Raw genomic sequence first — 12903 nt, 5'->3', positions numbered from 1 at the left:
ATTGCAGATTTTATCAGGTCTAATATTTTTGTGCGTTTTGGGATGTCGAGAGCCATTGTTAGTGACAGATGGACGCATTTCTGCAACAAAACCATAGCTGCGCTGTTTCGCAAGTACGGTGTACTCCACAGGATCTCAACGTCATACCACCTGCAGACCAATGGTCAAGCAAAAGTATTGAATCGAGAAATTAAATCCATTTTGGAGAAAATGGTGCGACCAGAAAAGAAAGACTAGAGTCAAAGGTTGGAAGATGCGCTTTGGGCCTATCGAACGGCGTACAAAACCCCCATAGGATGTCACCCTACACATTGGAATTTGAGAAGTCGTGTCACTTTTCAGTGGAGTTCAAGTACAAAGTTTTTTGGGCGATAAAATAGTGTAACATGAATTTAGAGAAGGCCGGTGCCCATCGGAAGTTGGATTTACAAGAATTGGAAGAGATTTGGAACGAAGCGTACGAGAATGCACTAATTTACAAGGAGAGGAGTCGGATATTTTATGACCAACAAATCTCTAGAAAAACCTTTGAAGTTGGTCCGAAGGTTCTTTTATACCAATCTAGGCTTAAGCTCTTCTCAGGTAAGTTTCGTTCCCGTTGGATTGAACCTTTTATTATTACTCACGTTATTCCATATGGTGCAGTTGAAATCCAAATTGTTAAGACTGACAATAAGTTTGTGGTGAATGGACATCGTTTCAAATATTATTACGAAGGTTTTTCAAGTGAAGAAATGGAGACGATAAGTCTAGATATACCGCCGTGTCCCAATTAATGACACCTTGCCATGTCTAACCAAAGACATTAAAGAAAGGCACTCATTGGGAGGCAACCCAATTTCTTTTAATTGTTTGTTCAGTTTGGTTTGATAGTTTAAGTATGTTTTCCTTGAGTTTGACTGATTTTTGGCTTCAATTTTCGTTTTTGATTATTCGTAAGTATCTCTTTGACATGACGCGCCTACGTCAAATCGTATGGAGAGCTCATGGTCAGAAGCGTTCTTACCTTTTTGATGTGCCCACGTCATGTTCGCAGGAAAGGTAAGTATTCAAAATTCGAGAACAGTCTCGATTTCCTGTTAATCTCTAATTTTGAATTTCGAAAATAAGTTTTGTTAATAATAATATAATTTCAAAAAAATAAAATAGAAAATAAATAAATAAATAAAAATTAATTTTTTATAAAAAAAAAGTAGAAAAAAATTTATTTTCGTTGGGCTGAAGCTTGGATTTTCAAATTTCAAGTTTTTAATTTAAAAAAAAAACCTATTTCTTCTTCTTTTTCTTGTTTTTCTTTCTTTCTTTCTTTTTTTCTTTCTTTCTTTCCTCCTCTTTCCTTTCTTTCTTCTTCCCCGATCCCTTCTTCTTCCCTTTGCCCGCCGCCTTCTCCTCTCCTCATCACCAGCGCACGCCGGCATCGTGCTAGCGCCGCCCACTGCCACCTCACCCTCTTCGCTTGCGAACGATGTTGCACGCCGCCACAGCCAGCCGCTACTGCTGCACGAGGCCATCACCTCGCGTGCTTTCTCTCTCTCCCGCACGCGGCTGTCCACCTCCTCTCTCTACTGCCGCGCGATCTCTCAACAGCAGCTGACGCCGTCACCTCGCCATGCGAAGTGCGCGCCGCCTCCGGGCTCTACTGCTGTCCGTCGACCTCTCGCTCTCCCTCCTCTCCGAAATCAACCACAAGCTCGCGCACCGCTCCACTGAGACTCCGTGGCTGTTCGCGCCACCACCGTGCACCATGCGCCACCCGCACGCTCTACCCCTCTCCAACTCCTTTGTCCGTCACCTACGCCCTTCCTATTTGCGCTCTCCCTCTTTCACAAAAGATGGAGGTATTCACCCCTCTCACACTCATACCCAATTGTTTGGAGCAATATTTCTTGGACTTAATTGTTGGACTCAATTGGAAACTCTGTGGCTGCATTATCTGATTAAATTGAGTTGTATTGTTTGGAGGGGTTCCCTGCTATTGTGGTTGTTCTTAATTGCCTATTTGAGAACCAACAGTGCTTATTGGGTTGAGTACAACATTATTAGTTGATTTCTTTGCTTTTAAGTGCGCTGCCGGTAGATTTCAATTGCTCAATTCCTTGGGATTTTTGTAGAGACTTTGGGTTTATCAGTCCTGCTGTTGTTTGTTGAATTGGGAAGTCTCTATGGCACTTGCATGGCTTATTCAAGTTGGGTGTATCTAATTGAATTCTTGGGATTATTCTAACGTTTGCTTTCATTTGCTAATTTCATTGAGGTTTCTACTGAGATTTCGGTTGAGTTATTTCTGAATTGCCTGTTGACTTGGGAAACCTGTTCCGCTTGATTTACTTGTTGAGGTTGGTAGTTTTCAATTGATTTGTTGGGGACACTCTAGCTGTTAGTTTATATTGCTGATTTGGAGGGGCATTGTCTATGATTTTGGTCTAATCAATTGTGCAAATTGTTGCCTCATTTACAGACTTATTTGTTTTCTGGGTTGTTTATTGACTTCGGTGGATTGGGTTCCCACCTGGGGTTCCTCTGCTTGCTCTATTCACTGTAATTTTAGTCCTCTGTTGATTTTTTTTGGAGATTTGGAATCTTTCTGGTTATTGGATCAACATTTGGCGGCTACCTCTTTGCTATTGCTCAGTATCTACTGGTGCTTGTGTATTGGATATTTGGTTTCTTATTGATTTGAATTGACTGTTAGCAGCCATGGTGAGGCCTAAATCATCTTCTAGGTCTAGAGCCTCTCAATCTCAGCCCTCACCCCCATTCCAGTAAATACACCTACCAACCAACCCTTTTCTTCTAGTGTTCGAACCCGCTTAGGTAGGGGTAGGGGTAGGGGTGCTCATTTGAATGCCCCCGCTCACTTTGGGGGGCATTTGAACTTCACTAGACCCGCTGATTAGTAGAGATACGCTAATGTCTGTGAGCGGTGTATCATATCCTGCAAGTGTTGTGAGAAATTTTCTATGACTGTCCTAGGTATACGGGAGGAAGTCGAGTAGAAGTGTACCGCCATCGGGTGGCGCCCTTATCGTGATATCTTCTGTCCCACCTTTGTCGAGCTGATTAGGGAGTTTTACTCCACCTTTGACTTTGAGTTGCCTACGAGGTATATCGTGGAGACCCCAAATGTCATTTATTTCCGTCTGATGGGTCAGGAGTTCAATTTCTCCATTATCCAGTTTAATCTACCATTTGGGTTCATTATTCCGGAGTATGTCGAGACTAGGGAGTTGCTGAGAGTGCCTGTGATTATGTAGAGCCATTCCTCTCTTCCTACCACGAGATTTGGAGCTATGACTCTTCTAGATTTAGGAGCTCATTTTTTAAGGATCCTAGTGTCCGTTATGTTCAGCGATTTCTGGCCTGCAGGTACTCGGGTCGAAAGGACAGCTCTGGTATACTCTCCCGACCCGAGTTCTTCTTCATTTGGTGTATGCAGAACAATGTCAAGGTGAATCTGGGGTGTTGGCTGTCGGCACAGTTCAAGACCATTTTAACCAAGAAGAACAAACCCCTGATTCTCGGGTCTTACATTACACACTTGGTAGTGCAGTTAGGGGTTCTCAATCTACAGAATCACGACCTTCACTTGGCGTTTGAAATGAAATTTCTGGGTGCGGAGTGCTTGGAGAGGATGGGAGTTCTCTAGTACGTCGACGGAGTCTATCGATTCACTGACCCGGGACCGCCTTGTGTCCCCTCGCGATCCTCTTTTGCCCGTTCTTCCACTGCTGGTGGTGACCCTGGCCCGTCTATCTCCTCTCAGGCTCCTCCATCCCCAGGGGCTACTGATTGACACCAACTCCGGATGCAGGTTCATAATCTGGAGGATCGGATGATCAATATTGATCACAATGTGGCCAACATCGCCCAGAATCTGGCAGCATTTATGCAGCCACTGTTTTGACGACTTCAGGGAAGCCTCATTGCCCTTCTTCTTGCTATTGATGTTTATTTGTCATATTGAGAGCAATGTGTCATTTAGGTGTGGGGGGATCAGATGGGGTACCAGTGTTTATAGCTTTTAGTTTTTAGTAGTTTCAATTTTTGGGTGTTTTTCTTTTTTTTAAGGTTGTTATTTGTCTAGTTTTCGTTACTTTTTTGTCATTTAACTGTCCAGCTCTCCTATGACTGTCGAAGTTTGATGTTGGATTGTTACCTCCAATTTCACTATAGCCAAGTTTTAATAATAAAAGTGTATCGAGATAAAGTGGTTGAGTCCAAGAACACCTCTTTGGTGAATATCGGTGATTGCTTGACTTTTTTTTTATTTTTGATTAACTTTTCTAGACTTAGAGAATGATTGTTGGCATTTTCATGTGAATTGGTCCAATATTAACTTTAGTTCTCCATATTTGAAGAAATGAGGCTAATAACTGTTGTTTTTGTTTATTTTTTATGTGTTATTTTGAGTTATCGTATACCTGGCTGTGAAATAAGGTTGATTGTACTCCGCTATTAGTTACTACTGAGTAATCGGGGATTTTCATCTAAAGTGTCGATTATCGTGTAAAAAAGTAGCAATTTCTATGAGTATGTGGTCGTATAGCGATAGGAACTGAGTAACTGGACTCCTCCATCTGGCAAATGTTAGAGTTCGCGTCAAAAAGCTCCAATGGTTAGAGACTAAGTCCTTTGTGCTATTGAAAAAAAAGAAAAAAAAATATTGAAAACGTGAAAAAAAAGAGAAAAAAGTGAAGGTTGTGTTAGTGTGATATAAGTCAGCTTGCCAAATTATAGAATGAATGTTGAGATTTTAGTTAATAGTTGGACCATTTGCTGATAAATGTTGTGCGCCATTTCTTTTTCTTAGATTAGTTAACCTGGAATTGAAGGAGTTTGTGGTTGAGAAGCTAACCGGGGTGACATTTCTTGGATCTGGATCACTGAGGCTTGATTTATGTTTTACTTGGTGTTTTGGCAATATGATAGATAGAGCAACAGCCATTGCTAAATATTGGTGTTTGTTTGCTGTTATCATGCTTGAGGATAAGCATGGTTTAGGTGTGAATGGAATTGATAGGTTGCGATTTTATTATTTATTTTATTATTAATTTTTTCTATTAGCTAACCTGATGTGGATTAATTATTAGATTCCACTCACTTTTCATAATTTGCATTTATTTGAGGGAGTAAAATGAAAATGTCACAACTAATGCCAATTTGACTGTCATCGGGAAAGAATTCAAATAGAAGGCATTCAAGGGCATTTTTGGAACAAAGAGACGTGAGCTGGCCGAAAACAGCAAGAAAAAAAAAAGAACCGAAAGGCTGAAGTCGGCCTCTGCTGGAGCTGCCGCACAGTAGCATCGGAAGGAGACTTAGATAGGAAATAGGCGTAAAGAATAGGACTACCCTTATAGTTTTGAAGCTTTGATTTTTCTTTGGATTCTTAGTAGCTCTTTGCTCTGCACGAATGTCAGAGGCAATTAGGAGCAACTGAATGATTCCCTGTAGCTTTTCTTTAGGCTTTTCCCTTGGGTCTTTGGTGGATTCCTCCTATGCATGTTAGGAGCAATTGAAGGACTTAGTCACTCTCTGTATTTTACGTTTCCTTCATCAATTGAACGGAGTGAGCTTTTCTCAATCGAAGGATGATGACTGCTACTTTCTCTTCAGTTGTGCGTGGATTTTTCGCATCAAATATGAACTAATTTTCTTTTTCTAATCAAGAAACAACGGATGCTTTGGGTTGTCTAAAATTGTGAGATCAATTTAATTTTATCTTTTCTTCTTATTTATTGGTATTCGCATACTTTTCGATTGCAGTGTTTATGATTAATTAATTAATTGATTATCTTGGATCCGGATAGTAAATTAATTTAGTAACCTATTGTCAATTAGGGCATCAAATCCATAATTGTTTAATTGTCTTGAAATAGTGACAACTGGCATGATTGGGTTTGTATCAGGGGAATATGCGAGTTAATCTGAAATAACCTTGGTAGTGCATTATTTGGTTAGAACATGGCTCCTCTAATACATAAGGCAATTGGGGAATTAAATCTTACGGGCGTACCTAAGATTATTCCTCAATTAGAGCAGTGATTAACGGACGTACCTTAATCACCGACACAGTAAGGAGGGGTTGATTGTCATCGCTTGTTTGACAGTTATAACCCATTTATCAGTAAATAATTGGAATTGCCTTTGCATCGATGATCAATTAGGTAAACTATTGCTGAAGTTATTTCTTGGCTAGATTTTTAAGTATCATTACTCTAATTTTAGCGAGTTGTCATTTAATTTTTAGTTGGCTATTTCATTTTTAGTTGAACTATTTTAATTGTCATCCTTTATGCAAAAATACCCCCTTGTTACTTTGGATTTCTAAAGAGACAAATACCCTCAGTCCTTGAGAATACGACCCTACTTGTCATGTTTACAAATTAATAATTATTTGTGAAAAAGCCATTCCATTCGGGTATATCGGATCAAGCAAACTCTTCGGGAACAGGATGAATCAAGTAACCCATTGCACATCTAGAGTCCCTACTCCAGTACTTGAATTGGAATTTGATTATTTTAATTGACAACTAGATTTAATTTTATTATTACACAGGCATCGACAACCTGTCAGAAATCAAGGTCCCAACGTCTCGATACTGTAATTATGTCTCTTGACTTTGCTAAAAAGTTGCAGGAGGGGCTGCGGAAAGGCCGGCTCGGAGAAGTGCTTAGGAAATGCAAAAATGCGGTTGGAAATTGTCATCAAAGGATGGAAGGGAATTGGATATGGCAGGCAACAAACAAAGAGCATCAAAATTGCTGTTGGGCGATATATCTGTTGTATGCAGCAATTTGTGTACTGAAGATTGCATAGAGAAAAAGCGTGGCGTGGGAGTCTGAAAGAAAAGAGGAGTTCGATTTAGGCTGGGCTAGGAGGGATTTTGGGCGAGGGAAAGAAGAAGATGGTCAGAGTAAGCTTCTGATGGGTGGTTACTGACTTACTGTATGTCTGCGTGTTTTATTTTCTTCCAATTTTCATTTTCAGTAGTAGAACATACTGCACTGAGTGCAGGAGTAAGAGCCGAGGAAAGTAAGCCAGCCGGATTCCAATCATGGTTCGCTATCACGGGTCGTGGTTGCGTCGTGGTCTTGGTTGTTCCATATCCGTCATGACATATCGGGTGATACGCACATTATAACAAATGAAAGTTTCCAAAAATTTTGAACAAATTACTAAAATTAGAAAATATCAAAAAATGCACAATTTAAAAAAATATCCGAGTCGACTCCTAATTGATTCGGATATATCAACTGATATCATGCATCACGGATTCGAATCAGCTAATATCGGTCGAGTCAGAGAAAGTCGTCATGAATATAGTAATATCCGCAATTCGGGAATCGGTATCATACCGGTCCCTTTCGTTCCAGTTACGACTCGGCCGATACGTATCGGTATCAGCCGATATGGCAAACCATGATTCCAATTTTCGTTTTCAGTAGTAGAACATACTACACCGAGTGCAGGAGTAAGAGCCGAGGAAAGCAAGTCAGCTGGGTCCGGCTAGTAAACAGTATACAGAGGGAAGTAATCGACCAAGTCTTCTAAAGCCAGAAAAAGTACGTATTATTAGGTTCCATGCTGGACCAATGGATTCCTTCCAAAGGAGAAGGAGTCTGGCTACAATGTTCCAAGAGTAGATTGGGACAGAGAAATAAAAATCAAGGAATTTTTATCGAACTTGCTCAAAGGTTATGCAAGTTTCACGTTCCTTATGAAGTGCCAAATCGGAACTCACAATGGTGATAGAAATTATCTTCACTCAGTTTAAAGAAATCTCAGAGAATAAGAGACTCACCTTGAAATGTATGGAATAATTGGCTTTTGGATTAACATCTCTCTATAATTCTTTTCCAGCTGATGAAATCATTGAAGAACCTATGAATAAAATTGGTCTTTGGCTATCTGATATGCTAAAAAAGGTTCAGGTTTTGAAGGCAAAGCGTGAAGAGCTTTATCTTCAAGTCCCAATACTAAATTTCCCCAAGAATCCTGCACCATGCTTCATTGAGTTTCTACAGCAAAAATTAAAACAGCTGCTGAAATCGAATCGTGATTTAGTCGCACGAGAAAATGGCCAATTTCGTCCCTAAACTTTTTTCCTTGTCAATTTAGTCCATGTATAATTTTTTTGGCCAATTTAATCCCTATACTTATTTAGCGTTTCAATTGAAGAACTCTGCTGCAGCGCCACCATATAAATTCAATCAAGTCACTAATTGAATAATTAAATAGGGGTATTTTGGGTAGTTCACTGTTGGGACAGTAACAAAAAAGTAAAATGCTTGAAGGACCCAATTCTAAACCTTGGGTTCTTGACTAACAAAGTCTCCAAAGCTGTCCAAACTCCTCTCCCATTGCTTAAAAATTGCCCAGTTTTGCTTTGTTTCTTTCCAACCGCGTCAATGAGATCACAATTTGCAACGTCCAATTCCAGGACTAGTCCCGCCTCTGAATCCACCGCCCGCGCCAACTCCTCCACCCTTACCAAATCCCCCATGCCCTCCACCAAAACCTCCTCCAGCCCCAAAACCACCGCCTGCACCACCTCCTATACCTCCACCTTTCCCAAAGCCACCACCTGCTCCACCCCTTATTCCGCCACCGACCCTACCTCCAGCACCTCCACCAAGGCCTCCTCCAGTCCTTCCTCCTACACCTCCACCTGCTCCACCTCCGGCACCACCACCAATGCCTCCACCGGCCCTTCCTCCTACTCCCCCGCCTGCTCTACCCGTATCTCCACCCCCTGCACCTCCTCCAATGCCATCTCCAGCACCAGCATCACCACCTGCACTGCCTCCAACTCTACCACCACCACCTGCTCCTCCACCGGTACCTCCTCCAATACCAGCTCCAGTACCAGCACCATCACCTACACCTCCTCCAGCACCTCCACCAATGCCACCTCCAGCAGCAGCACCACCACCTGTACCTCCTCCACCAGCACCTCCTCCAACGCCACCTCCAGCAGCAGCACCACCACTTGCACCTCCTCCAATTCCAGCACCACCACTTGCTCCTCCACTGACACCTCCTCCAATACCCAGAAAATCCTCAAGAATGTGCTTGTATCCCCGCAACATAATTAAACAAAAATCAGCTACCTAAGATAATTTCAATTCTTCCAAAAAAATAAAAGAAAAGGGGGTGTATATCAGGTATAAGGCCCTCTGAAGAACAAAAAAAGTGATAAAAATCGCTATATGTGAAGTCCCCAAAACACTCAACTCCAGAACAAGTCCTTTTGGGCCTCAAACGTATCGAAATAGTTGGGAAAAGAAGAGAAGAGCTCTGCTGGTTTGTAGAGGAAAGGGATTTCCGAGTGGTGATAGTCAGTAGCAGAACAGTAGAGGAAATTGAAATCCAGTGGAGCTTCTTCAATAAAGCCCCGATATTCTCAAAACTCGATTGGAATCTTGCCGACATAAATCTCAGCACCCAACTCTAGGTTTAGAATTGGGTCCTTCAAGAATTTTACTTCTTTTGTTACTGCCCCAATAGTGAATTGCCCAAAATACCCCTAGTTAATTGTTCAATTAGTGATTTGATTGAATTTATATGGTGCCGCTGCCGCGGAGTTCCTGAATTGGAACCGCTAAATAAGTATAGGGATCAAATTGGCCAAAAAAATTATACATGGACTAAATTGACAATGAAAAAAAGTTTAGGGACGAAATTGGCCATTTTCCCTTAGTCGCACATTTGACCCATCATATTCAAACCATTTTTGAGGGCCAGTAATACCTCAAGTGCATGCTTTGCACGTGAATATATTTTTCCAAAATATAAAACCTTTAATATATTAAATTTTGTGCAAACCTTTGATTATTAGCACAATATAAACTAAGAAATTATATAATGAACAAAATTAATCAATTGGTAATTGTACAAAAAGTTTATTGTGTACAAAACAATTAAAAGTTTATTGTGCATTCTATACTTATAAAAACTCTGAAGATAGATGATTATCATATTTAAACTAAGTTATTGGTGTAATATTGACTAAGAAACTATATAATAAGCAAAATTAAGCATTGCTAGTTGTAGAAAATGTTTATTATGTACAAAGCAATTAAAAATTTATTGAACTCTGAAGATGGAAGATTATCATGTTGCATATTTTACTTGGATTGTGATAGTAAGAAGAGGAAGTTTTCTATGTTCTATCAAATCAGTGTATACAACAAAACCTGAGTAAAATACATACTAAGATGTTATGATTTGGTTACAATAAGTTTTTATCAATTTTAGTAGTTGTAACCTTTTCTGCTATATTTTTAATAATTATCAATAATTTTTTTGAAGTTTTCTTAGTCAATATGATATAATATAGTTAATTTAATCATCAATTTAACCTTTTGCTTTCTCATTAACTGTTTATAATCTTTTGCTTTTTTATTAATTATGATTTTCTTCTAAACCAATATGTATATAAAATATAGTTAACTTTAATTAACACACATAAGAATATAATAATTGGAGATGAAGAATATGATTGGTCAATATAATTATAAGTAGGCAGTTTTTAATTTTAATTATCAATATTTTTTAGATGTAATTTATTGAAACTTTTCATTTTTCTTATTAGTGTTATGATTAAAATGTAAATAACTTTAATTAAAAGACATGAGGGTAATTTAAGTATAATAAAAACTAAAATCAAAATATGCTTACACTTACACTCCCTTGCCAAGACTCATTAAACTTTTTATATACTCCCTCCACTCCAATAAATTGGTCGTGCTTTGGGAATCTCACATTTTTCCTACAGTGCTTAGATTTCAAAAGGTTATGGGTTATGTTCCAAGAATGCCCTGCTTGAATTAGCTATGTAGCCTGATGTGTTGCTCCATTCAAGGTAGGATAGAGTTGTGATAAGATTGTGGGGCCCATACCTATAATATGTATTCAAGCTCCTTTGGTGAAAGTGCAATGCACGAATCATGCTAGTTCTAACGTGACACTCACGTACCATCAAATGAAAATTCTCTATTTCATAGGTGAACATTGGGGCCCACTAAAATATAATAATCTTCTTGTAAGATTTAAGGGCATCAATGGAAATCGGTGAAAGTTTTTATTGCCATTATTGGCAAGTAACACTAATTTTTGGGACGGACCGAAAAGGAAAATATGACACTTCTATGGAACGGAGGGAGTAGTAATGATTTTGAATTCTTGGTATCTTATTTAATAGATTTCATAGAGAAGGACATAGAGAATCAAGGATTGAAGGAACTTTGTACACGTCTTATTCATGTGGCATATGAGGCAGAGTCTGTCATTGATTCGTCGGCAGTCAAAAATGGTGATTAGTGGAACCAATTTCTGTGGCTTTTTCACATCTCAGAAGAGAACAGACTCATTAAGATTCAGGTCAAAACATTTCAAAGCAAGGCCTTTGATGTGGGAGTCTAGAATGCTGTCCAGACTACAAGGCACGAGATTCCATAGACTAGAGCCACTGGAACTGGTGACGATGTGGTGATTCTCAATGATCAGCAGAAGGCAAATAGTTAATCGACTTACAAGAGGATCACTGCATAGAGATGCTATCTCCATTGTTGGAATGCCTAGAATCGGTAAAACAACTTTGGCTAACAAAGTGTATGATGACCCTGAAATTGTCGGGTACTTCCATACTCGTGCATGGTGTTATGTTTCACAAGTATACACCAAAAGAGACCTCTTGCTTGAAATTTTGAGCCACATTATTGAGCTTGTTGATAATATCCATTCAATGGAACATGAAGATTTGGAATTGCTATTGTGTCAAAGCTTGGGGAGAAATCGGTACCTTATCATTATGGATGACATGTGGGATATTGGGGCATGGGATGACTTACAGAGCTCTTTCCCAAATGACCAAAATGGAAGTACAATTTTGATAACCAGTAGTCTCTCTGGTATGGTTTTCAAAGTCACTCTAGAAAGTAATCTTTTTAATCTTCGTCCACTCTCTGATGATGATGCGTGGGAGTTACAATGAATGAAGATATTTCCTAAACAATGCTGCTCTGAGGAACTATGGGAAGTCAAGAAGGCCAATGCCAGGAACTGCCAAGGGCTGCCTCTTTCATTTGTTGCAATTGCAGGTCTCCTTAAAGGGAGAAACATGAGAATCATGGAAACAAATTGCGCGTAGTTTGAATCCACTCATTACCAGTGATCCTCAGACACGATGCATGCAAATCTTAGAACTGAGTTACAAGAATTTGCCAGATTGTCTCAAAGCATGCTTTCTTTGCCTTGTAGTATTTCAAGAAGACAAGGAGATTCCAATTCAAATTTCACATGGCTATGGATGGTGGAAGGGTGTTGGCACAAAAAAAATGCGGACAGCGGAAGTAATTTTGACACATAAAAATATGTGGAAAGACGAGGAGAACAAATATTTAACAAATTCTCAATAGTTTAATTGAGTCAAAAGTCAACAATAATAATATTAAGTCGTAGTCTTCGCTCAGGACAACTTTCAAATCACAACCATTGGACTTTCTCTCAAACCCACTCTCTAGATTCAACTCAACTCCAAGTAATAACTTAGTAGACTGACAATTTTTATAGATTCTAAAACTTCCTAAAACAAATACAATTGTAAACCTAAACTTACTTAGAAACTAATTTTAGATTTCCTAATCTAATATAGAAACTAAACAAATAAGATACCAAAAAGAATTAGGATACTAAAATAGATTGGTTTAATTTCCTTCATTGCCTCCCTTATTCTAAACTCTTGATGTTGCTATCTACAATGCCATCACAAGCTTAAATTTCCATGCAAAATTCAATTGCTGTATAGATGATGTGGAACTCCAACTTGCAATTGATCTTCAATTTCATCTTCACGTGTGGTAGTTGACAAAACTTGTATTTCTCGAACAATTTCTTGG

At 39.2% G+C, this 12903-nt stretch overlaps 1 protein-coding gene across 1 annotated transcript; it reads left to right on the top strand.

Moving 5' to 3' along the window:
- The first annotated feature begins 11504 nt into the window (after window positions 1-11504).
- On the top strand, window positions 11505-11999 carry LOC113715819 (putative late blight resistance protein homolog R1A-3). The gene has a single exon (XM_027240122.1). It carries the CDS (start codon window positions 11505-11507, stop codon window positions 11997-11999), a length of 495 nt encoding a protein of 164 aa, XP_027095923.1.
- Window positions 12000-12903: the final 904 nt, after the last annotated feature.

This window comes from Coffea arabica, chromosome 11c, assembly GCF_036785885.1.
Source record: "Coffea arabica cultivar ET-39 chromosome 11c, Coffea Arabica ET-39 HiFi, whole genome shotgun sequence".
NCBI lineage: Eukaryota > Viridiplantae > Streptophyta > Magnoliopsida > Gentianales > Rubiaceae > Coffea > Coffea arabica.
Note: the sequence above shows the minus strand (reverse complement) of the source record. Positions and strands in the feature narration are given on the sequence as shown.